The sequence below is a fragment of the Dreissena polymorpha genome, chromosome 7, assembly GCF_020536995.1.
Source record: "Dreissena polymorpha isolate Duluth1 chromosome 7, UMN_Dpol_1.0, whole genome shotgun sequence".
NCBI classification, from domain to species: Eukaryota; Metazoa; Mollusca; class Bivalvia; order Myida; family Dreissenidae; genus Dreissena; species Dreissena polymorpha.
The window spans coordinates 75,165,019-75,192,398 of record NC_068361.1 but is presented as its reverse complement, the minus strand read 5'-3'; the positions used below and the strand labels follow the sequence as shown (position 1 = coordinate 75,192,398).

General features: G+C 32.9%; 3 protein-coding genes across 4 annotated transcripts in view; 1 reads left to right on the top strand and 2 right to left on the bottom strand.

Moving 5' to 3' along the window:
- Positions 1 to 772: 772 nt before the first annotated feature.
- On the bottom strand, positions 773 to 16,014 carry LOC127838063 (uncharacterized). Of its 2 annotated transcripts, XM_052365624.1 has the most exons (3): positions 15,890 to 16,014; positions 8,577 to 11,237; positions 773 to 7,024 (listed from the first exon to the last, which is right to left on the bottom strand). In XM_052365624.1, exon 3 carries the CDS (start codon positions 7,016 to 7,018, stop codon positions 5,780 to 5,782), a length of 1,239 nt encoding a protein of 412 aa, XP_052221584.1. In that variant the 5' UTR covers positions 7,019 to 7,024; positions 8,577 to 11,237; positions 15,890 to 16,014; the 3' UTR covers positions 773 to 5,779. The 2 variants fall into 2 exon arrangements, with proteins under 2 accessions (XP_052221584.1, XP_052221583.1); XM_052365623.1 differs by lacking the exon at positions 15,890 to 16,014 and having other exon boundaries at positions 8,577 to 10,018.
- On the bottom strand, positions 10,349 to 11,227 carry LOC127839838 (probable palmitoyltransferase ZDHHC24). Its single transcript, XM_052368227.1, has one exon. The coding sequence runs from the start codon at positions 11,225 to 11,227 to the stop codon at positions 10,349 to 10,351; it is 879 nt and encodes a 292-aa protein (XP_052224187.1).
- Positions 16,015 to 16,063: 49 nt separating the features above from the next.
- Positions 16,064 to 27,380, top strand: part of LOC127838062 (uncharacterized) — a 29,517-nt gene continuing 18,200 nt past the window's right edge. Inside the window, exons 1-5 of the mRNA XM_052365622.1 lie at positions 16,064 to 16,254; positions 19,623 to 19,795; positions 21,134 to 21,275; positions 25,524 to 25,663; positions 26,618 to 26,774. Coding sequence (XP_052221582.1) covers positions 19,631 to 19,795; positions 21,134 to 21,275; positions 25,524 to 25,663; positions 26,618 to 26,774 — 604 coding nt within the window. The 5' untranslated portion in view covers positions 16,064 to 16,254; positions 19,623 to 19,630. The remainder of the gene's footprint in view (positions 16,255 to 19,622; positions 19,796 to 21,133; positions 21,276 to 25,523; positions 25,664 to 26,617; positions 26,775 to 27,380) is intronic.

Sequence of the window (27,380 nt, the reverse complement as noted above, 5' to 3'; positions counted from 1 at the left end):
CTTTTCATTTTTCGTCATTTTTGGTTGAAGGTCCCTTTAAAGTTATAAATTCAGACAATCCTTTGTTCTGCACAGATTCTGAAATCAAAATAATAGTTTATTGAAAGAAGCAAACTACATGTAAGATACATTGAAATATACTATAAATTGAAATTTACATTTTAGGAAAGTAAATATATGGTCAAACATAAACAAGTCAGAAGAAGCTAGAGATTAAGGTTAGGAACAAGCCTTAAGGCACCACAAGAACATCCAACATTGTTAATTCAAATGCTGAAATTTAACACATTTAAATATATACTTAACAAATTAAACAAATGTGTAAATCATTCACTTTTAATAAGCCGTAATCAAGGGTTATTAGGACAGAGATGAACAAAGGGAATACTCTTATAACAAGAGCACCGCCTTGCGGGTGCAGACCGCTCATCTATTTTCTTTTTAAAGGTGAAGGGATTCTCAGTTTCAATCACAAAGGAGGGAGGGTGGAGTGAAGAGGGGTGTATAGTGTGGGGGTGTGGACATTTATTACATTATCTTCCAATAGTGCGGAAAAAAAATTGCGAAATTTTTTTTTTTTGGGGGGGGGGGGGGAGTATTTAAAAAATAAAATAATAAAAATAAATATTTGTGTTTTTTAACCGTTTCAAAAAAAAAAATAATTTGGGGGGGTGAGGGGGGTTATAGTGTGAGGGTGTGGTGGTCATTTGTGAGATGATCTTAAAAAAAAAAAAAATTAGGGGGGGGGATTCGGGGGGAGGGGGGGAGGGCACGGGGGATGGTTTGGATGGAGTCTATTGTGGTATGTCAGGTAAGAGTAGTTTTGTCAAAGTTTCAATCAAATCTTATCATAAATAAAGAAGTTATGGCAATTTTAGCCAAATTAAATAATTTGACCTTGAGAGTCAAGGTCATTCAAAGGTCAGGGTAAAATTCAACTTGCCAGGTACAGTAACCTCATGATAGCATGAAAGTATTTGAAGTTTGAAAGCAATACGTCTACTCAATGTAATAAGTCATGTAACTGACATTTTGTAAATTTTTCAGGAGAAGCAAAAAAACTGGTTTATGACATTGGGACACATTTTTTAGAATTACAAATTTCTGTGTATGCAGGTAATGATGAGATTCTAGCACAGCAAAATTGAGCTTTGATAAATCTGTTTTCAAAATATGAATACTTAAAAAAAAAAAACACTTACCAGAATTTCAACACTGAAATAAGTTAGTGGAAAAAACCACGTAAGTGCTCTTAATGTGCTTTTTTGCTTAAAATTGAAATTCCAATGCCATATAAGTGCTCTTACGTTTAAATGAGTTCTTAGTTTTTTTATTGTACAAAACCACGTAAGTGCTTGAAATGTGCTGTGTGACATAGTTTTGCAATTTTTATATCATAACTCTATTTGTATTTGGCTCTTATCTGGTTGAGTTTTGTTATGAGAAAATGTAATGTTTGCAACAATATTTTTCTTTATATAGTGGAACTATCCAGAATTGTACTGGGTGCTAATAACAAGGAGCAAGAAGCAGAAATGGAATATTTACAAATAATAATAATTGCAGGTTTTTTTTTACAAGGTTTTAAAATTTAAAGTGTATTTGTTGGGCATTGCAAAATTGTTTAGAATATTAAAAGATATTACGAATACCTTTGTTAGGCAGTAAAGATGGGCAGCAGGGAGAACCAAAAAGAAGTAAAAGTAGAGCACAGCTATTTTTCTTTTCATAATTTCTTAATTATTCTGAATTAGTAAGCAAAAATTATGCTATCATTTAAATGACTTCAACTAACTTATTAGCTTTTTTTTGGTGTCTGTTCATAATGTATGAACTAAATTAAGTCTTATTAACGCAACTTATATACTATCCTCATTCCTTTCGTCATCTTTTCCATCACTACCAATCATCATCATTTATCATCAGTGATAATAATGTTTATTGTTATCATTTTGCTAATCATAAAAAATCTTATTTTTCATAATTAATTGATTATTTTGATCAGTGTCGCCATCTTCATCTTCATAATTGTGATGTGTCTCAATAATCACATTACTTTGATCTGTATCAATTATCACCCACCAACATCAAAATAATCACTGTCATTCTGATAAATATCAATAATTCTGTATTCATCATCCTCATCATCATAATCACTTCCAACAACAACATCATCAGCACAGTCATATATAAATTGTTTTTTATTAACTATTGTTCAACTATGAATTAACAACAATTTGAATTTCTGATGTGTAGGAATATAGCCACAAAGGTTATAGTTTGAATTGCTTAATATCTCGCACCAGAATTTAGGTATGTAAAAGGGCAATATTGAACATGTTAAAATTATCAACATTATTGTGTAAATGCAATAAGACCTAGTATATTTATATGTTTGTGTTCAGGTTTATTTGTCCTGTATTGTGCATTATATAGAGCATATTTGTTGGATTCGGTGGATTATCAATATTAATTCATGAGTGATATATTTTTTATGATCACGAGTGAATTAAAATCGATATTCCACTGGATCCAACAAATTTTCTTTTTATTTAATGCTTTTTTTCCACCGTTTATATTCATTGTTAAAGAGTTTAACTAAAGAATTTCGCTGGGATAATGACATCTTTTCGTTAAAAAATGCATCATTTCACAGTAATTAAACAGTGAAAATTATCGATAATTTTCACTGTTTGAAACAGTGAAATTATCAGTTTTAATTCACTGATATTTCTCTATAAACTACCGGAAAGCATAAAATAAAAGTTGAACAATGCTTAGCTTGTTCTTCAGCAATAATCATGTCAAATTTAAAAGTAAACAACACAGTTTCTATAAATAGTTATTTTATTGCCACTATAAATCAATAACTGGTTTATCATGAAACAGCAAATGAACATAAAATGTTAAATCAATCAATGAAGTAACATATAACAATAATTATTATATCATATTATGGCATAATTTTAGAAAAACACCTGACACATTATTTTTCCAAAATATGATACAAGCAAGTTCATAAAAATGAATCCAATTTAAATATTGTTGTCAAAATAGTAATTCTGATAACTAAGATATCAGTTATTAGAAAATTAAAAGCAAACAAGAACAAGATTTTTTAATATCTTGTCAGTGACATTCCTTAATGTCAACAACAAGGGCAAAATGTATTTATGCATCAATATACAAACAGGTCAATTGAATATTATTTTAAGAACAAAACATAGATAAAAACACACAAAATGAGAATGACTCAATTCCGCAGCAATAGAAAGCCATACAAAATTTGCTTGAAATAATTATTTTCAGATATCATTTAAATTGAATCCAATTTTAAAAAACAAAACATTGATAAAATCACACCAAATGAGAATGACTTAATTCACTCAATAATAGAAAGCAGTATGATATCTACTTGAAATAATTATTTTCAGATATCAGTTATTAGACAATTACAAGCAAACAAGGACAAGATTTTTTAATATCTTTTCAATGACATTCCTTAATGTCAACAACAAGGGCAAAATGTAGTATGTATCAATTTATACAAACAGGTCTATTGAATCCTATTTTAAGAACTGTTATGACTTAATTATCATCAAAGGGCAAAGCCTCATAGAAGCTACGGTATGAAGCCGGTATGATTTTCTTTGAGCATAACTGCATCAGATCTTTATGTTTGTCTTTCGAAAGTTTTGGTCGTTCACAATCATTAAAAAGAGTTTTCAGCTCATTTAAAAGGCCTACGCAACTGCTTTGGTTGGAGATGAACAAAATGATATTCACCCTCATAGTCATATTGAATTGCACATGTATTTGGAAAATGTGATTCAAATCGAACAACTCTCATTTCTCTCCAGGCAATTTTCTTTCCTGTGCTGTCTTTATCTAAATTTTTAATGCTTTTAGAAAAGTCTTTGAAGTCAAAAAAGTCTTCAGGACCCATTTCACAAACAGTGTATGGGTCTTTTCGTCTTGCACTGCGAATGAGAACAGCATATTGAGATGTTGTATAAACATCAACATTTTTTATACTGCTTTCAATTGCTGAGTGCATTGAGTCATTCTCATTCTGTGTATGACCCTTTTCCAGAAATTTATGAACAATACTTTCAAATCCAAACTTTTGAATACTGTACCAATATAAGGCAACTATATACCTGTTTCTATTTTGTCCTGCACAATTGTCAGAGTACAAAGTTATTGAATAAACCTTGTTATGATGCATTGTTTGGAAAAACTGTAAAAGACAAGATGCAATTTCATTTGAACCTCTTTTGGCTATTACTTCATTCCAGAGGTATGAAAATCCTTTTTTATCACCTAACGAATAAATTGTCATGTTGTAGTTATTTAGTTTTCGACAATAATACAAAGAAGACTGGTTGGCTTTTGGAAGCAGTAAAACTTGTTGCAGGTCAAATACTGCAGTAACATGTGAATTTATGATTTCTGATAAAGTTTTATCTTGAAGTTTTTCATTTCTTGATTTTTCTTTGTTTTGCATGTGCCTTTCAAAAGCCTTAGCTTGCACTTGTTTTTCAGTTTCAGTCATGTTATTATACTCCGCACAATAATCGCACAAGTCTTTTTTTGGTTTATTAAAGGATATGTTGTACTCTGTGTTAAATATATTTTTGTATGCTGATAATTTGGCAGGAACAACATTGTTGCTATTACACTTCTCAACAGAGATGTCATACATTTTGTGCAAATTTAGGCTGCCTTCAAGGTACTCTTTACTTGTCGAAGCTCTACAATAATGTGATTCCACACGCGGAAAACTTTCAATGTGAGCTTTAATGTCTTCAATGACTATCCTTGGAATGGCATTTACTCTCTTGGCATGTTTACCTCTTTTATCTGGACTTGTTATGTCAGTAGCTGAGCGGCTTTTCAGAGCAGTAAGAATTTGCGCCTCAGACACTGCAAGAGTATCAAGGAAGAATCTTTTACAAACTTCATATTGAATATTATTGACTGAAAAAACATAGTGATTTGTTTGTGACCGACGACTTGGCTTGTTTTGTTTTCGCTTTTGAGATGTAACTAGAATCAGTTGTGATAATTTTTTTTTCTTTCTTTGTATGTATGTCCACTCCAAAAATTGTGCAAAATCATCTCTCTCTTTTCCCTGTTTATGTTTGTATGACATTTTCTTTTGCACATTAAGCCACAACCATCACGCAGTACTTTTCCTGATTTAATGACTCCCGACCGTGTTACATAACTTTTTCCTTCATTTCTTCTTCTTTTGGCTACATTTATTATCCAGTTGCTTTCATTTCTAGTACGTTTTCGTGATTTTCGCTTCTCCCCAATCATATCAGGCATCATCACCTGTGAGGATGCATTTAAACAATCTAATCTGTTTGTGTCCTGTTCATGTCCCGTTATGTCTGTCCGTAAGTCCTGTTCATGTACTGTAGCATATGTTCTTAGGTCCTGTTCATGTCCAATAATGTCTGTCCCTATGTCCTGTTCTTGTCCAGTAATGTTTGTCCCAATGTCCTGTTCATGTCCAGTTGTGTCTGTCCCTATGCCATGTTCTTGTCCGGAAACGTCTGTCCTTATGTCCTGTTCATGTCCCATAATGTCTGTTCCTATGTCCTGTTCTTGTCCGGTTATGTCTGTCCCAATGTCCTGTTCATGTCCAGTTTTGTCTATCCCTATGCCATGTTCTTGTCCGGAAATGTCTGTCCCTATGTCCTGTTCTTGTCCGGTAATGTTTGTCCCTATGTCCTGTTCATGTCCAGTTATGTCTGTCCCTATGCCATATTCATGTCCGCAAATGTCTGTCCCTATGTCCTGTAATGTCTGTCTCTATGCCATGTTCTTGTCCGGATATGTCTGTCCCTATGTCCTGTTCATGTCCAGTTATGTCTGTCCCTATGCCATGTTCATGTATGGAAATGTCTGTCCCTATGTCCTGTTCATGTCTGGTAATGTCTGTCCCTATGTCCTGATCATGTCCTGTAATGTCTGTCCCAATGTCCGGTTCATGTCCAGTTATGTCTGTCCCTATGCCATGTTCATGTCTGGTAATGTCTGTCCCTATGTCCTGTTCTTGTCTGGTAATGTCTGTCCCAATGTCTGGTTCATGTCCAGTTATGTCTGTCCCTATGCAATGTTCATGTCCGGTAATGTCTGTTCCAGTGTCCTGTCCATTTCTGGTACTGTCAAACTCATTTAAGATTTCCATATCAATTTCTTTCATTAGCACTTCAGAGTCATTAAGGTTGATCATTATATCATTAATGAATGTTTCTGTGTCATCGACATTGCTCAGGTTGTCACTTAACGCCTTGACACGTAAATGAGCTTCAACCAACTCAGCCTCACTAACATAATCAAACCCTGAAAAATCACTTTCACTGGAACTTTCAAAAGAATCAGACTCCTCTAGCCCACTTATATCAATGACATTTATGCCCCTAATTTCAAACTGAATGTTTACATTTTTAAATATTGAAGCACAAAGATGTCTTGTAAATAAACATAGGTCAGCTAATGACTTGTGCTTGGTGAGTGTTGCTTTCCCATCTGCTGCACACATTCCTGAATCGTTTCTGCTATGAGGATCAAAAAAGAAAAAGCTTTCATTGTTTTTAATTATTGCAGACGCGTATGTTGGAGACTTGTTACCAATTAGTAAAATCATCCCATCAAAATTTTTTTGTATATTGTTCACAGCGTCTTCCAGTTCTATGCCAGGCATGTCATTTGCCGACTGTTTCAATGTTCCGAAAAACTCTTCACTTTTAATGATCATTTTGTCCTTCACAACAGTTGGAATATCACTTATCTGAAGGTATTCATGGTTGATGTTTTCTTTCATGTCGATGTACATCATATCTCCTTTCAGTAATATTTTTTCCAGTGTACTGTATGGCCACTGGCATGGTGGCTTTCTAGTTGCCTCCATAACTGCAACCAAGGAATTACAAACACATTGTTTGCCATTTCCTGAGTAAAGTTGAGGGTCACCCTGATGTGTGGTTGCTTGTAGGAGAAACATCACAACCTGCAAGAAATAATCCTTTCTAAAATGCATTTCGAATTAAAAAAGGAACAATGTTAATACATTAATTGATCTCGCATGTACACTTAAATTATGCACCTCAAAGAGGTCCATTATTAACCATTGGAGATGCCTTTAAACTGTATTCAAGTCTGATTGTATTATCAAGCAAGAGGACTTTTAACAAAGTTTAAGGGCCACTTTTGATGAAACGCTAATGTGCAATTTTGCTATTTAAGCACAAACAAAGAAATTATAGCTTGTGATTAAAGCCAAATAAAATCTGTAATTTATGTTAGCATTTTTGTAGAAATAGTATAATCACATGCACAACAGTATTTGATTTAAAGGTACATGTAACGTATGTCCTTGACCAATTTAGTTACGTTTAAAAGGTCAATTATAATGCAGTATGCCAATTTATCCTTTAAAACTGTCACCTGACACAAAAATGGTTTTTACAGAGAAAGAAAGTAATTAAGTTTGGGTTATTCTGAAACAAAACGTTGGCAGTGTGTATTGGTTTTTAGTAAAATTCATGCTGGATATAGCCAAATTTTGAACAACAAACATTCTGCATCATACTATCCGGATAAAGCATATTATGCTATTAAGTCCTACAAACACTCAACTTCACCAAAATATTTTTTTTTTTATTTGCTTTTAAAGTTCCATTCCACCAACACTATACAAAAATTAAATACTGGTATGCAGAAATTGGTTTCATATGACACGAAAATGACACAAAAAACAACAAAATTAATTCAAATCGGATTAATAATAAAGATTCAGAGATTATTATTCTTCTTGTTTCTATACATGCAATAGCGTTTGATGCCTCTGGATTAAAAGTACACTAAGAATGGTATGGTAAATTTACATGATATAAGCAACAACAAGAACATAAACAATAATTTAATACTTCAATGTATTTTTTTACAAAAAGAATAGTGTTAAGTGAAAGAAACTCGATTTTCCTTCAACAATTTAAGATAACAGAAGATGTATATCGAGTAGAATAATAATTTTACATAGATATGTAAACAAAACAGCAAAGACAAATCTCCAACATAATGTTATAAAAACTGCATTTCTTATTTCAGTTAAGATATTGATAATTGTATCTGCGTTCCTGCACAATATTTAATCAGGTGACAAAGTATATTTAAGTTTGTTAATATGATGTAATCTTTTTCTCCTTACTATCAACATGATGATGGTTTCATAAGTAATGTCATTTAAACCGTTTATTTTTTATAAATCCATTTTATATCTGTTATTTATTGAAATTATAAATAATATTATTGGCATGATAAACAGAAGGAATAACAGTTAAACAGTTTTCAAAATGGTCTTTAAAAAAGTGTATCAAATACCAAACATTATTACTGAAGGCAAAAAATGTATATTCATGTTTGATGTTAATGCATATATTAACATACTCCACCCACTTGATTACTTTAACATACAAATAAGATCTATTTTGGTTATATAAATAAAACAAAATATTGAAATTATTATTACAAAAAACAAAAGAAAATAACAATATGCTTACCTTTTATGATGACTGATTTGCTAAAAAGTAGTTTGTCTTGAAATAAGTGGCCATGGAAATAGATTCCTTTATCACAGAGGTCTTCTGAAGTTCGTTTCTGTTGCTTTTGATGATGTCATCAACACTTTGATGACATCACAAAACCATACCACAAATATTTATATAATTATTTAAAATGTGCTTTTGTGGTATCATACATATGGACAATAATCAAACAATTAGGTGCAAATTTCACTCTTTTTACAGTTTATACAATAACATTTTTGAAAAAAGCTATCCATTTTTATGGATTTAATTTTTTTCACTTACGTGGTTTTTTACATTTAATTTTTCCATACCATGGAGGAGTTACTCCCCATTGAAAAATGCAGTTACGTTATTTGAGACTCTGTAACTTTCAGTGTCAAATTTCAAGTATCAGCACATACAGTATTTAACTCATTGTAAAACAGTTCAGAAAAATGTCATGTAAGTGCTCTTATATTATTTATTGCACCAACTTAAACAAATGTGTTCAGTTATGTGGATTTTGAAATTTTCTCAAAAACATCATTTTAAGACAAAAAGTTGTCTCAATATTAAAATAGCATATGTATATCACCCAAATAAACTCAAATCTGCCAAAAAGTGAATTTGTAAAAAAATGTCAGTTACATGACTTATTACATTCAGCTGACGAATAGCCTTGATACTTTAGAAGTAAAGTGGATCGAAACACAAAATTTAACCATATATTCAAAGTTACTAAGTCAAAAAAGGGCCATATTTCTGTAAAAATGACAACCAGAGATATGCAACTTGTCCTTTTACTGTACCCTTATGATAGTTTGCGAGTGTTCCAAGTATGAAAGCAATATCTATGATACTTTAGGGGTAAAGTGGACCAAAACACAAAACTTAACCAAATTTTCAATTTTCTAAGTATAAAGGGCCCTTAATTTCATCCAAATGCCAGTCAGAGTTACATAACTTTGCCTGCACAGTCCCCTTATGATAGTTAATAAGTGTTGCAAGTATGAAAGCAATAGCTTTGATACTGTAGGAATAAAGTGGACCTAAACACAAAACTTAACCAAATTTTCAATTTTCTAAGTATAAAAAGGGCACTTAATTCTGTCAATATGCCAGTCAGAGTTACATAACTTTGCCTGCACAGTCCCCTTATGATAGTTAGTAAGTGTTGCAAATATGAAAGCAATAGTTTTGATACTTAAGGAATAAAATGGACCTAAACACAAAACTTAACCAAAATTTTCAATTTTCTAAGTATAAAAAGGGCACATAATTCTGTCAAAATGCACGCCAGAGTTATCTTACTTTGCCTGCTCAGTCCCCTCATGATATCAAGTAAGTGTTCCAAGTTTGAATGCAATAGCATTGATACTTTCTGAGAAAAGTGGACCTTAACGCAAAACTTGACCGGAAGCGGACGCCAAGGTGATGACAATAGCTCATATTTAAAAAAAAAAAATAGATGAGCTAAAAATGAACATGTATAGAACGTTTCACATATATACCTTTGTTAGATTGATATACATTGACTCGTACTAAAAAAGAAACTTATTTAATACAGATGAGAGAAGAACAGATATATCTTGATTTAATTTGATTTGAATATGATTTTAATATGAAGCAAACAACTTAGCAGCCCCATTTCACTATTTTTGTGTTTAATATGGCATTAGATTTAGAGAAAAGTGTCAAGTTCTTATACAATACAATAATTACAAATGTTCTTATATGTTTAATAATGTAATAATCATTGACTTTCCTCAGTCAGACTTAAGCTTGAAAGATGTTCCAGATCCAGGTAAAGGGGATGGTAACCAAGGAAACAAAAATACAAGGAACCAGCGGGTCCCTAAACACTCCCTCAATGTATGCAGAAATCCCAGGTTATATTTCTTAATTCTTTTCTTTCGTTCATGTTTGGTCTGCCCATACCACAGCTGTTCAATTTGAATGTACAACAACCATGTAAATATCAGGAACAAAACAGACCCAACTGTAGTCATGGTGGTAATGAAGAAGGTATAGAACCCATAATATCCAAAGATCAGTCCGAAATGTGGTCCAAGATACGATAAAAATTTCCAGAGAGTTAAATGTCCTTTCACTGTGACGACAAACTCCAAGTTGTAAATGTTGCAGTATAATGCGGCTGCGACAATGTGGGTAACCATGGCAATATAATAGCGATGATTGAAGTACCCGATGCAGCAACCTGTAAACCAGCAATGGTGGTCCCTCTTTAGGATACAAACGTTGCAGACTTTACAGTGGTGAGATCTTGGCGGAAGATTGAGATCACACTCAGCACAGTATCTCCAACCTTCAGGCATAAGGGAGCTAGACATAAACATGTATCTATCCTTCGATGTATCCGTTGTAACTATTTTATAGTAGTTTCCATAAATATTGATTGCGAAATATATGGCAACTACGTACTGGATCATAACTTCACTTTCTTCTTCAGACGTCAGCCTTCCATTTCCATTCAAATGCAGGTAGTATGAGGAAAGAATGTGCCCCAGTTCGTACCATAGCAGGACCACCCCACCGAACACAAACACAGCCTGGCCCACAGCGTCCTGCAATGTCTTAGGCAGCCTGAAGCAAGGACCACACCTCCTGGGTGGGGGAAATGACATCATTGAAGAGCTAGAAATAAAGAATAAAATACGGGTACTATGTATAAGTAGCACTGTCAACAAAGTATGTGACATGCAAATCTGAATATCATAGCACTGTTATATAGAGTAGAATCCTTCTCATGAAGATGTGCCGAATTTCAGCACCACATGTCTAGAAACGATAAGGATGCAATAATGCCCTGAATATTTAAAATAAGTTTGAACCCAGCATATTTATGTTCATGAAAAATGTCTTATAAGCATGATCAGAAAAAATTGATGTTGGAGTGTGTGATCTATCAAAATGTGTGATAAATTTTAAAGGGACCTTTTCACAGATTTTGGCATGTTTTGAAGTTTGTCATTTTATGCTTTAAATTGATAAATGTAAACATTTTAACTAAAAAGCTCCAGTATCAAACAAGAATAAAATTAAAGAAAGAAAAAAAAGTAATCCACAACTGGGCTCGAACCACTGATCCTTGGAGTAAAAGTCTAGCACTCTTAACGACTTGGCCATCCGTACTTGAGATTTAATTTATACTATATATAAGCAATCCTTGTTCATGTAAAATCACAAAATATAATAATATGATAAGAACAGAAAGCTCCAAATTATTCAGTTGTTTCAGGTTTGTTACACTTTATAGTTTTCATGTTTTGTAATTGTCAAAAGATGCATAAAATGGATATTTAAAAGCATAGTTAACATTCAGTATTGCTGTTTTCTCTCAAATATCATAACTATAACACAAAATGTGCATATCTGAAACCATTTTTTTTCAATTTACCAAAAACGAGAAAAGGTCCCTTTAAAATGGGGTTTGACAGAGTATATTAGAATACTTTTTTTTTTAATTCCTTTTTTGTGGTCACTAAATTACAGTACCTTTTTTAATACTATGGCAACATTAGCACTCAGAGACACATTTCTTATTTATCCATTACCACCTTCTACATTTCAGACAAGTCAAACAGATCCGAATTTCAAATGACCCGTGTTCAAGTAATTTCATAATGTGAATTCTTCATTAAAAACTGAAACTACAAGTTTTATGATCAAAATCATTTACTAATAATGTTAACTGTAAGATAAACACAATTATTTCAGTTGTTTTTAAAGGGACTTGTTCACAGATTGTCCAATTAAGATTTTATAACTTTTGTAAAAGAATGATATTATAGAACCTAGTAATTCGGGTAGCAAAATAATGTAAGTGGCGTGGATTCATACTGGAAAAACATTTTTTGTATCAGAGAAATTCCCATAAAAAATCAATAAAATTATAAAGCTTTACAAATGTGAAATGATTGAATAAATTGGAATGCTTCTTTTGTTTTGTTACATTTTGTTATAACATTTGGATTGCTCGTATTTAGTACAAAATGAATGCAAGAAAAAATGAACATGGATGGCCAAGTGGTTACGTTTAATGCCCAAATCTGTGAAATCGTCCCTATTAACCAAATTACTTGTACATATAACAATTAAATAGGTATGTCAGGTAAAACATTATTTATGATTTGCTCACTTAGCCCTTTAGAGCAGCAAAAATGAGGGGCGTTATGCTTTCATTTGGATAAAGATAATCTAATAATTTCACACAAGTTTTATTCTTTCAAATAATTTATAAACAAAGAATGTAATTGATAGCAAGCCATGACATTGCTTATAGTTAATTAAACATTAAAGGACACTCTAATAAGCATGATTTGTTTACAAATTATTTAAAATAAAACTTACTCTATTATAGCTCACAATAATGTTATAAGCCCTTTAGGAGCATTAAAATTTTAACAGCCATTTATTGTGCATAACAAACATTCTCTTTTATAAACACGTGAAACTGACTAGTCATTCATAAGAGTTCTGTAATGAATGAATGAATAAACCATAAGTGAGAATAACATCTTCAAATTTAATATAAGGGAATTAATGTGACAGTGTTGTGAATTTAACTATATCATTATGGTATACAAAACAGATCCATAAAATTTGGGTTCTCGAGGTCAACGCCAGATTGCAATAACAAAATATCTGGATCATGAAATAATTGTTTAAGGCATTCATAATTACAGAGTATTTAAATATATCCATAAGCATAATCTCAGAACATGTTATCTACCTAACTTTATGTAGTTGCAAAATCTTGACCAAACTGGATTTACAATGTAGATATTAAAGTTTCATTATTAATGGATCATCATACAATCTGCAGTGTATAATTTAATTTCAAAATAGTTTTTATCTTTTTAAGCAGAATGGAAAAAACTACTTAAATGCAAACTCATAATTGGCAAATGATAAATTATCTTTATCGTTTAATTATCGTTTTAATTGTTTGCAGCAATTTTTTTAAACAACATTTATCGGCAAGAAACATGTGAACATTTTTCCAACTGTTTACAGAGCTTTCTATGTTAAACAATTTTGAAATTGTGGGAAATCTTCAAGGAAAGTACAATAGCAGAGTTTAGCAAGATATCCTGGGTTATATTACTTGTAATGTAGCTAACCTTATTATTTCGATAGTAACATGAAGATATGTAATTGCATGAGATATTGTACATCAACAAGCTATAAATTATAAATGTATATGTTTTTGGTAATTAATGTTATAGTCAATGTTCAGTCCAAAATTGCTGCACATTCTCAAACTACAAGAAATATAATAAAAAATCAATGTGATTTCTTAAGATGCATGTATTGTTTGACAATCACAAACAATTCCTGACTCTATGGCACATATGTTAAATTAACTTAATTGTGCTTGAATGGTCATTGTTGACTGGGTACTACTTAAATGTACCCCAGGTACTTTTAAGTATCCTTAAATGTACCAAGATTATGTAAAATATACTAAAACACACCTGGGAAATCTAACGTTAAATTGGTAGTTGATGGCTTTTTTCTCTCCAAATTACCCGGTAATTATGTTCATAATTATGTATGTGAATATTCTGTAAAATGGCCTCTGTATTAACGAAACTCCAGACATGGCGAAAGACCGTCACAATTTACAGGCCAGACTATACATAAACCCACAGAATATAAATCGAATCATGTTTATCTGTTTCCATTTACGAACAATAATTTCATTAGATTTCTTTTCGCGAAAGAATGAATTAATAAATTATGAACACCAATTCTGTGACATTCATAAATTTTTAATGTGTTAATTGTATCTAAAACGTATTCTCCATTGTTCAATGACAAACGCTTTTCATTAATCCATATTATTTATATGATGTCCATCATTTTTTGATATTTAATTGTCATTTTCAGTGAGCATGGTAATTTCTTTTTATTGTCCGCCATCTTGGCAGAAATGCGACATGCATGCAAAAAAAAATAAAATGTCTGACTACTTTCGCAACTATGTGAGATGCTCCCAGTGTTTTTTTTCACTTATAGGGGAATGGTGGCGGGTCCCGTTCAAAGGGGAAAAAATGCATTGTTTTTTAGGAAAAGGGGAAAACTAAAAATTCACTTGTTTATATGTAATGATATTTATAATATTAATACTCATGTTTGTATGAATATAATATTTACAGCCGAATGTCTTTGTCCTTTTTCTTAAAATTAAAATATATATCAATGATTTTTTCAACATTAGTTTCAGACAGTTCAGCCTTCATGCACAGTCTCAGTTTTCTTAGCCATTTTGAGTGGATCTTTTAAATCCATAAAATGGCAAATTTGAGCATTTTTTATCAATAAAATGGACCAAATTGGAATGATTTTATCAACAAATATTGACACAATATAGATACATCAGGCTTTTTCCTGGCCATTTTGGGAGAAAAATGCAATTAATGTGAAAAGTCCACTGATTTGGGAAAAACTATTTAATATAACTCTTTATAATAATTCAAAATAATATAAATCACAGTTATATACTTTGTTAGTTGTTTATGAAATAAATTTGAGATTTATTTATCATGATTATGAGACAGTTCTTAAAAAACAAAAAACAAAAAATTTCTTTTTTTTTTTAACTTCTGGAGGGGATTTTTTTTACAAAATGGGGGAAAAATATATACTCTTTATTTTTTAGGGGAATGGGGCCGAATATCGGCCCCGAAATTGCCATAAAAAACACTGGCTTCATTAGCGTTTGGAATAATTCTGGGAATTTATCGATACCACAGACTTACGAAATTTCGCAAAAATGAACTTTTTTATATTCGGAAAATATCATAATCTGGTAAGCACGAAATAATGTTGTTGTGAAAACTGCAAGTGGGTTACAATTTTTGAAAGCCAAAAATAACCGGACAGTTAGCCTGGAAATCTTGCTTTTCACTGTTAGCTTTTTTAATTGCTGGTAGGTAAGCAATGTCTGACGGGCCAACAAGCTTTTTCCATGTCTGAAACCATTCTCAAAAAGCATGTTCAGGCAGGTTTTGTTCAAAAATAATTTTGTTTCATATCCCAAAGCATAATTAAGGACATCGGATTTTAGGCCCGAAGAAAATGCAGATATTTGATGGAGCTAGTTGCAGTGCTATTTTAGCTGAACATTCAACAATGTAAGTTTTGTAACACCGAAATAAATCTCACAAATAACTTAATAAGTCACTGAATTATTGACTAATGAATGATATCACACCAACAGTTTGGACGTGCATTTATGAAACATGGCGATCACATAATGTTCCACCAACCAAAAGCCTTACCTTTGTTTTCTGAAGTTCGCTCGACAACCAACAAGTGTTTTAATTAATTGAGAGAGAGAAAACGCACTTTTAATTGTTTACATATGTTGAAATCACATGGCAAATTTGTAAACAAGGGAAATAATCGTGTTGACATACAGTGAGACACAAAAAGGGAAGTGACTGTTGTGACGTTTTCACGTGCTCAGTCACCCGTAAACAGTTGGATTGGCATTACGACATCTTTAAGCTTTGGACTTGTTATTGTATTGAAAATCGAATTTGAAAAGAAATTTTAATGCCTTAACATGTACAAACCTATATGGTCTGTTTAATCTCTTGCACTTTCACTAGCCTTAGTTACTACTACTAGAACGAATTGACAGGTATGTAGATGTTTAATATTTTTAAACAAGGAAGTTAACTTATTGCAAAATGACTATTTATTTTTTATTCAAGCAACTAGTTGTAACAGCAAAGTGAAATAATAAAATACAAAAAGACCATGCAAACAATAGAATGCTGCTGGCTTCATAGATGTTAGTATTTTTATATGAGAAACGTAAAAGATTCTATTGAATTGTGCTGCCTGCTGGTTAAGTCGATAAAACAGTACTTTTTAAATGTAAACAAGAGACAAAGGTAAACCGAAAGAAGTAATACAAAATACGATGGCATCAATGTTTGAGTTTAGATCTTTTATTATTTTAATAAAGCAATGAGTCTTCGTATAGATTAAACAAAGTTCTATGACTGCAGATAAAGCTGGTGGTATCTGCTCAAAATATGCATACCTATGTATTGAGCTACTGTAATAAATTGCAGGAGGATTGTAAAGTGACCTATAAAGGGAAAAATTGTCAAATGGACTCGTTAACTGAGAACGATGATAGTGACTTATTAATACTGTAACTGTTGCACTTTAGTACTTATATTATTTAAGTATCTTTACAGCCAAAGATTTATCAGTACACATTTAACCCTTTATCATTTTAAAATTTATATAAACATCTAAACGCTGAAACAAAATTGATGATTAATAATTGTTCATGCGATGTTCTTTATATTTAGTTACTAAACTCATGTATTTTGTGATTTAATTTATCAAATCAAATGTAAATTTTAGATTAAACTGTAAAACAGGACACACATATATTGATTTTGCCTTCACTTATTACGGATAAAAATTATAAGCAATACAATAAATTTTTTAGAAACAAACACATTTTCTTCAAGGAAGACCATGATGTCCCCATTGTGGATTAAGAGCAATAACTGGAATGCCTGTGACACCACATGCCTGCACATGTGTATATTAGATTATCTACATATTATCTTTAGAAATCACTTTCTCACTTGATGGAAATCTGACTGTTGTCGCGAGAATCGATGGGAACACGCAATGACTGGACTCATTGTTTATTGATACATCTTTGATACAGCATTTATTTCAAAGGTGGATGTTCCTTATTTTAAAAATAATTTGATGCTGATACTAAGTAATAATTTGTTACTCTATTAAAACATCTATTGTAAGTAAAAAAAAACATTTTGAATGTGCATGTACATGTATATTACAAGAACAATGACAAATAAAAGACGGCCAGCAAACCTGAATTGGAATGTGTTATATACTACCAACTAAATAATGTAACTGAAGGATTAATAAGTGAAACACTTGTATTTGTTTAGTAAATGTTACAGATGTGTAGCAGTTGACAAGTACAGGGTATAAGGATATTATATAATGCATTACTTGGACAAACAACTTTTCTTCATCTTATAAAGAGTAATAGAAAACAATAATAAAATTTAACACGTGGGCAATATTGACCTTCAAACGGGTAGAACTTTACAATAGACAATATTGCATTATATAATTGTGAAAAAAGTACACAATGTCTTTAAAAACCAAATATTGTCTGACCCAGGCTTCTTGTAGGTCCACTAATTTTGGAGAATTTCATTGATGCTTCATTGCTTTCGTGTACAAACAAACCTACGCAAATTACTTTTTATGCCCCTGGATCAAATGATTGGGGATATATTGTTTTTAGCCTGTCTGTCATTCTGTCCCAAAACTTTAACCTTGGTTAAAGTTTTGCGATAACTTTTGAAATATTGAACATTGGAACTTGATGTGTATCTCATGGAGCTGCACATTTTTAGTGGTGAAAGGTCAAGGTCATCCTTCAAGGTCAAATGTCAAAACAAAAATTCAAAGCGGCGCAATAGGGGGCTTTGTGTTTCTGACAAACACATCTCTTGTTAAATCTGCATCAAAATATCCTTGAAGCTGCAAGTATGAATCGATTCTTTGTTTTTAAATGTCCAAACCAATAAACAATATCATTAAAAGACCAAGTTTACACAAAATCTTTTAAAAAATGAAATTTCCAATGCAAATTTATCACTATAACAATTGTTTGTGTCTGTCTACTTTGGGGTTCTTGTATCTGAGACATATTGTAAAATTATTGAGGTTGCTCACCACCTATTTGTTTTGATTATTTTTGTGGCACGACTCTAACATTATTTGAATTTTTAGAATTACTGGTAAATTAATTTTTAAGAAAAATATTGACATTGCTTGAAAATACTTGTACAATTTATTGCCTTCAATTTCATTTATTTCAAATAATATGAACTTTATTGATTATTGCTTTTGATATGTCCTGAATTCTACTTTCTGTAATTTTATGTAAACAAGATTTTGTCAGCCAGAACAAGTATTTACATGACAGGATTACATTGCTTGTTCTATAATTTACACATGAATAACTTTATAAAATATGAATGTTTTTAGAAAGGTTTATTTTAAGTTATTGTCAATTAGTAATGGTACATACCATGCTCATTTGCAAACATCTGGATTTTGCAATATTTATCACATCTTAAGCCAGATTACCTTATGAAAGTGTGGTTTATTATTGGTTTGATTAGACAACAAATATTGTCAGTATTGGTATGCTATAATCACCTGAGATGTAATATGCTAGAGCTATTTGTCAATTATCATCATTTTTGGTGTGGTGCCCTTTGAAATAATACACTTTCACTAAGGGTAACAGACACTTTGGCTGTGGAGACACTTTTTGAAACCTGCTAGGGGTTAACCCTTTCAGTGCGGGAACCGAATTTTAAAGACCTTTGCAAACAGTTTGGATACAGATGAGACGCCACAGAACGTGGCGTCTCATCAGGATCCAAACTGTTTGCTATTCTGATAGTATTCTTTGAAAAAAAATCGAAGAAATGCTAATTAAAGAACTTCAGCAGACGACAATTTAGCAGACGACAAATTTCCCAGCATGCAAAGGGTTATGCTAAGATGCACTTGGTACATTGTGCCAGGAGGATATGGTTGTTTGTTAAGACATGCAAAATTGTCAGTTTAAGTAAACAAATTAAACTGAAAACTGTTCCAGATGCACCATTTAATGATTGACATCCAACAATATTAGCATAGTTGGTTTTAAAGAACATTTTGTATTAACCCTTTGCATGCTTGGAAATTTGTCGTCTGCTAAAATGTCGTCTGCTGAATTTCTAAAATAAGCATTTTCTTTGATTTTTTTCAAAGAATATTATCAGAATAGCAAACAGTTTGGATCCTGATGAGACGCCACGTTCTGTGGCGTCTCATCTGGATACAAACTGTTTGCAAAGGCCTTCAAAATTCGGTTCCCGCACTGAAAGGTTTAAAGAAGCTATGACCTTATAAATAAAATTTCATCTGTTTTTTTTCTTTCAGACCCCATCATGAATCTCATAGTAGCTGTGTGCCTCATGGTTGCCCTGGCAACAGTTGCCAAGGCTCAGATGTTTGTACCATGTGGCCCGCCAGTCGCACCGAGGCCTGGGGATCCACCCCTGCCCAAACTTCCCCAGCAGTTCCGAATGCATGTCGAGGCCAACATTGCCAATGTAAGCATGTGTACACGTAGATGATTTCTTTAAGTTTCATTATTTTTTATGGAGAACTCAGTTGCTAGGGTGTTTACCCAAAGTTCGCAAATGTTGTCTAGTCTGTCTTGAGGATTTTTTTGCACGACAAGTTTAATTATTTATTGAATTATAACAAATTTGAACTAAGGCATATTGTGTAAAAACAGATATAAGAATATTCGAGAATTTTTCACTGGATAACATATCATAGGATCACAGCTTTGGTTCCCTGTTTTGCCACTGGATTGCATATCAGAGGATCACAGCTTTGGTTTCCTGTTTTGCCACTGGATTGCATATCAGAGGATCACAGCTTTGGTTCTCAGGCCCTGCAACAACGTTACATGGTGATTGGTGGTGAAATTGAGACTCGTTCTGGAAAAAAAGGGCTTAATGCATGTGTGCCCAGAATTATCTTCCCAGATTAGGTTGTGCAGTCCACACAGGCTAATCAGTGACGACTCTTTCTGTCTAGACTGGAATTTGGTTAAAAAGAGACTTCCTTTCCACGAAAGATTTGATAAAAGAGGGATGTGTCTTCCCTAATTAACCTGTTTAGACTGCAATTGTAAATATAGGACGACACTTTATGCACATGCATTAAGCGCTTTTTTTCCTGAGCGAGGCTCAATTGAATGTTTGGCCATAAGTCTCCCTACGTTTGCTTGTATGTGCACTAAGTGCTAGTAATGAAGCTTACGCAGAAAAAGTTAGAGAAGGTTAATGGACGCTTTTGAGATGACACAAAGTGAAAACTGTTGAAAACCTTGAAAATCCAAATTCACATAATTAAGCCATTAAGAAATGTTCTTTATTTTCATTATTTTTATTTTCATTATTTATTGACTTAAGTTTGAGCTATTCTGCTCACTGATTTGTTGGAGTTTGCAGATGAATCTGCGAAATGCCTGGTTCATTTACAAACATTCACTGACCAATACCTATAAGTGTGGGTAAAATATAAATAATTTAAAAGAATATTATTGTTCAAGCCTTTAACCCGTTCCCACTCAGAAGCAAAGTGAAAATGACTATGTGCAAACAGCATAAAACCAGAGCCGCAAACTTGCAGTCTGTTCAGGTTTTATGCTGTTTGCTGCTCATCAGTATCTTAAGGTTGGAAATGAAGCCTTTAAACTTGAATCTGGTAAGAAATGTCTTTAAAATTTAACTTCCTAAGAGACTACAAATGCATAAAAATACTAAGTGGTAAAGGGTTGAATACTTGGCAAATTATATAACTATATAATGTAATTATTGAAACAGATGCACTGCAAAGTAACCTAGTGTAGAATATTTCTCTGATTTTATTAACAGAGAGGTTTGACCAGGAATTACAAGGAGTTCTACGACTACCCAGGCAATCGGGCAGCCATTTTCCAATTTGACCAATCAACTGGCGTGCAGAAACACACGATTATGAATTTCACTTCTGGAATTGCGTTTGATCATTTCTCCAGTAAGTTTAAATAGTTTACTTAGGGCTATGTTTGAAGTCACATTTGTCATAGAGGATATTTGTTGGATTCGGTGGATTATTGATTTTAATTCACTAGTGACCATAGGAAATAAGAGTGAACAGCCACAAGTAAAAATATGTTTTTCTATGATCACAAGTGAATTAAAATCGATATTCCACCGAATCCAACAAATTTTCTTGTTATTTAATGCTTGTTTTCACAGTTAATAAACATTGTTAAAGAGTTTAACTAAAGAATTTTGCTGGGATAATGACATCATTTCGTCCAAAAAATAATGTCTTTTCACAGTGAAACAGTGAAAATTATCAAAAATTTTCAGTGTTAATTTTCACTGTTTGAAACAGTGAAATTATCAGTTTTAGTTCACTGATATTTTTCTAGAAACCACCGGAAAGCATAAAATAAAATATATTTAACCCATGGAAAATACAAAATCAGGTTGTCTTAGGGATGACTTAATTTGGCTATTCTTTTGCTTCAGAATATTTGCTTTAACATTTATAGAAATCATGAAGAAAAATCAAGCGTTACCTCAACAGAACAACACAATTTTAGAAAAAAAGAAACTAAATGAAAAAAATTAAATTAAGAAATAAAGAAAGAAATATTTAAACTGTCTTGTATGGTTTCTTTTGTTAAGTGTATAATTGACCTTCATTATGTGAAATAGATCAAGTATGTTATATGCAATTAGTGTAATTCCAGACTAGCCTGTGCTATTGGGCAGTTGAATGGCTCAAGCGCTATGCCATCTGCTATAAAGTCACTTGAAATTTTGTGGTCTCATTAGAGGACATGGTAGTCTCTTAACAGACTACGCTGTCAACATATTGCATAGAACCCATATTAGCATAATGAGGGTCATTATTTATGTGTTTAAGTGTTCGAAAATATATATAGCAAAATAAATGGCTGCTGCCCTCTGCTCCTTTTTGTCCACATATTATGTCACACAATTTTGTTGCATTCAATTTGTGTAAATCCCCATGTGGCAAAAGTTCCATTTTCACATTACGCTGCTAATAAATGCTTTAAACCCTTTCCCACTCAGAAGCAAATAGAAAATGACTACAGTCAAAACCCGATGGCTCGAACTCGCTTGGCTTAAATTTCCGGTTGGCTCAAACTTGCATCAAAGCACCGATTTTGTATGCCTATATATTCTTATAAAATTTTGTCGGATGGCTCGAACTCGCTTGGCTCGAATTATCGGATGGCTCGAACTGTTTTCACAGTCCCAGCTACAGTTTTCACACGTTCTTTTGTTCGGATGCCTCGAACTCCTTCGGGTCCCAAAAAATGCTATTTGATTAGGACCGCTTGATTAAAAGCACGCACAGAGTGATTTAACACCGGTTGCATAAACTGTTAATCGTTTATGACTGCTTGATTAAAGGCACGCAATAATTGATTTAACACCTGTTTGCTAACATGTCCTCGACTCAAAAGTTAATTAATTTGAGTAAAAGATGACATTGTGTATAAGAGCTGGCGTTTTGGTAGATGCTGTATCATAATGGCTGCAACGGCTAAATCGCTAAAAAGCTTCGTTTCTCGACGATAGCTACGGAACGCAACAAAGACGGACATAATGTCATTCTTCAAAAAATATAAATAAATAAAGGAATGTAGTGCTGTCTCGTATGTAAATAATTCGTATATAGTGCTGATGCATGATTTCTTCTTTAGTGCTCTGTGTTAACTTAAAATGTGCTACGCCAAAACGTGCTTATATTTATTAAATGCTATTTATTAATTGTATTTGTAACTGTTTTAAAATATTCGTAAATTAAGTATATATTTGTTTCAAATTAACTTATAAATTCAAAAGCAGTAAGTAGTGCGAAGTAGTACGGAGTTTTAGAAATATGTGTACTCTTCAACTCGAGGTGAAAATGTACTGCAGACTTGTTTGTAAACAAAAGTTTGTCAGAAATCGGATGGCTTGAATTCCGGATGGCTCGAACTATTGTTGCCGGTCCCGACGAGTTCGAGCCATCAGGTTTGGACTGTATATGCAAACAGCATAAAACCAGAACAGCTTGCGAATAACATGAAGTCTGTTCAGGTTTTATGCTGTTGGCTGCTCATCAGTATCTTAGGGTTGAAAATGAAGCATTTAAAACTTGAATAAAGTAAGAAGGGTATATGATTAAATATAACTTTCTTAATGGCTACAAATGCGTCAAAATACGTATCTAAGGGATAAAGGATTAAATATGTATCTAAGTGGTAAAGGGTTAAATACATATATAAAAGGTTAAGGTCAATATATGTATCTATTTGGAAAAGGTCAACATACCTATCTAAGTGATAAAGATCAAAATACATATCTAAATGGTAAAGGTCAAAATACGTATCTAAGTGGTAAAGGTCAAAATACATATCTAAGTGGTAAAGGGTTAATATAGGTCAGTGCCAGGTTAATGGTGGCTGAACACAGACTGTGCTTACCCATCACGATGATATGAGTGTTAAGTGTAAGAACACCAAAACCGTCTCTTAAATTGGACGGAATAATGATCTTAAACAATATTGTATCTGTGGACATGTAGACTTTGCTAATTCAGTAAAATTTCAATGAGGGTATACAGCCAAAGAAATGACCAGCTTTACCATGCAAGCCCAAATTCTTATATTATGACAATTTTACAAGCCCATCTGTATGACTCATAGAATCAAAGAAAGCCGTGTTAACGATGAACCAGTGTAGTGCTTGCAGGCTGGTGCTGGTATAGATCATTACCAGTAGGCTAAGAATCAAATGACAAGAACACATGGATGGCCCTTTTTATTATGTATATTGTTTTTGTGCTGTCTGTCTGTCATTCTGTCCCAAAACTTTAACCTTGGTTAAAGTTTGATAACTTTTGCAATATTGAACATACCAATTTGATATTTATCATGCACGTGTATCTCATGTAGCTGCTCATTTTGAGTGGTGAAAAGTCAAGGTCAAGGTCAACCATCAAGGTCAAACGTCAAATATTATTGTATTTTTCTTTCATAAAACTTTAACCTTCGTTAAAGTTTTATCATAACTTTTTTAATATTGAACACAGCAACTTCATATTTGGCATGCATGTGTATCTCGTGGAGCTGCACATTTTGAGTGGTGAAAGGTCAAGGTCATCCTTCAAGGTCAAAGGTCAAATATCATTGTAATTTTCTTTCCTAAAACATTACCCTTCGTTAAAGTTTGGTCATAACTTTTTGAATATTGAAGATAGCAACTTGATATTTGGCATGCATGTGTTTCTCATGAAGTTGCACATTTTGAGTGGTGAAAGGTAAAAAATACAATTCAAGGGACATAATGAGCTTTAAAAGGGAGATAATTTCTAAACCTGCCAAATGATATATTGAAATTTTATTTTAAAGCGGCGCAATAGGGGGCATGGTGTTTCTGACAAACACAAATCTTGTTTTAACAGCATTTGTTTTATAAACTGAAACAGTGACCTTCAGGCTTAAATAACTTCAAAACAGTGACCTTCAGGCTTAAATAACTTCAAAACAGTGACCTTCAGGCTTAAATAACTTCAAAAAAGTGACCTTCAGGCTTAAATAACTTCAATTTTTTTTAGCCAAACTCTGGGAAAATGGGGCTTTATGCATGTGAGTAAAGTGTTGTCACGGATTAGCCTGTGCAGTCTGCACAAATGGGGCTTTATGCATGTGAGTAAAGTGTTGTCATGGATTAGCCTGTGCAGTCTGCACAAATGGGGCTTTATGCATGTGAGTAAAGTGTTGTCACGGATTAGCCTGTGCAGTCTGCACAAATGGGGCTTTATGCATGTGAGTAAAGTGTTGTCCCGGATTAGCCTGTGCAGTCTGCACAAATGGGGCTTTATGCATGTGAGTAAAGTGTTGTCACAAATCATATTATTATTACATGTCAAGGTGAATGAAGAACCAGGCAGTGCTTTAGATATATATGCAGAGATTTTAATGACAGATTTGTTTTTCTGATTTTAAGAGTTGTTCAGTATAGAAATGAAGACTTTGTGAGTTTAAGTAATAATTTATTAAAATTTTAACTTGTTTTTAAAGTTCTCTTTTTTCAAATGCTCCATATTTGATAATGGGACACGATCAATTTTTAACGGAAATTTAAGGGTAATTGATGTCAAAAATTCACATTTGCACAGATAATATTCACAAAAGTTCAAAAGAGCTGATTTGTACATGAAGATTTGTTAAATAACTCTTATATTTGTTTTCAGACAAAACATGCAAGGCTAAATTCATAAATGAAACCAATGTATTCGGAGTCTTTGGGAACTCATCACAAATCAACAGTGTCAACGACTTTCTGTACTTTGGAGAACAGATGGGAGAAGTGTACGTCAAAGAAAATATCCAGGTAGTAATCATATGAGTTGCGTTTTGGTTAAACTGGGCTTAACACATGTGCGTTAAGTTTCATCCTGGCGTAGCCTGCGCAGTCTGCATAGGCTAATTAGGGACAACACTTTCCGCCTTAACTGGATTTTTGTATTAAAAAGAACTTTCTTTGAACAAAAAATCCAATAAAAGGGGAAAGTTTTATCCCATATTAGCCTGTGTGGAAAAAACTTGTTGCCATTCTAGAGGCCACATAGTCATTTATGACTAAATCTTGATAAACCTGGGTCAGAATAAATTTTATCTTGACAATATTAAGGCCAATTTATGATCTGAGTCCAAAGATTAGGGGAACTCGTCAAATTTTGGAAAACACATATTACCGCTGAATTGTTGATCTAGAAAATATCAAGGTCGTGATTGAATCTGTGTCAAGTTAGGTCAAAAGCTACATCATCAAGACTTGTCCTTGATTATTGGTTTATGTTGGATTCAGGTAGCTCCGTCAGAGCCATCAGGGTTGTTTTTTGCTTGCATTGAGAATACAAGTTTTGAAAAAAAAACTGTTTGCAAATGCTAATTAGGTATGACACTTTCTGCTTTTATGGATTTTTTGTTTGTTTGAAGGAAGTCTCCACTAAAAAAAATATCAACTTAAGTTGGAAATTGTCCATGATAAACGTGTGCAGAAAGTCACTGCACAGGCTTATCTGGGATTACACTTAACGCACATGTATTAAGCATTAATGCTCACAATGTTTTCCCTACGTGATTTTTTAATTAGTGAAAACTTTCAATATCGCAGACTTTGAGTCTATATTTGTTTTCAAAATATTGCACATGAGTGGTGGTGGTTCATTATTTTGTGTCAGTGTACGTACAAAATGACCTCTACAAAACTCATAGCAGTGTGTAAAATGTACCATTTGTAATTTGTCTTTTTCTTAACTTTTTTTTTATATTTATGCAACAGATACGAGGCATCCCGGTTAATCACTGGACCTCCTGCGTGAAGATGGCAGTGAACTCCAGCACCACTTTCACTCTGGACTGGTACTTCTCCAACGAAACATTCTCCATTGACAATGTGCAGCATGCTGTACCAGTCAGGGCAGTCATAAATGGGACTGGTATGTTGTTGAGTATTCAGATAACAGCTTACATACATACGTACTTACATATGCTTTATGTATACAGTGTCGTCCCAGATTAGCCTGTTCAAAGTTTTTTTATGCCCTCTTTTCGAAGAAAAGGCGGCATATATTGATTGGACTGTCCGTTTGTCTGTCTTTCCGTCACACTTTGCGTTCAGATTTTGAAAAATGCTCATAACTTCTTTGTCCCTTGATATATAACCTTCATATTTGGTATGCATGTGTATATGGACAAGGCTGTTTAATATGCACACATTTTTTTACCCCTGTGACCTTGACCTTAGGATCCGCATTTAGGTTTCAAAATTTGTGTTTAGGTTTCGAAAAAAGCTTATAACTTCTATCAGGCGTTTATAGGGGGCATTAGTCATCCTATGATGACAGCTCTTGTTTTATCATACAAAATAATCTCTATAAACAGGCTCATTAGGGCTGACACTTTCCGCTTTAACTCAAATTTTCGTTTAGAAGAGACTTCCTTTGAAAAAAATCCATGAAATGTGTCCTGATCAGCCAGTGCAAAGTGCATATGCCTATATTGGATGACCTTTGGCACACATACATGTGTGTCTTGTTCTGTGA

Excerpts from the sequence above, each read along its gene's own strand:
- LOC127838063 (XM_052365623.1), bottom strand. The coding sequence starts at position 5,155 with ATGTCATACAAACATAAACAGGGAAAAGAGAGAGATGATTTTGCACAA.
- LOC127839838 (XM_052368227.1), bottom strand. The coding sequence starts at position 11,227 with ATGTCATTTCCCCCACCCAGGAGGTGTGGTCCTTGCTTCAGGCTGCCT.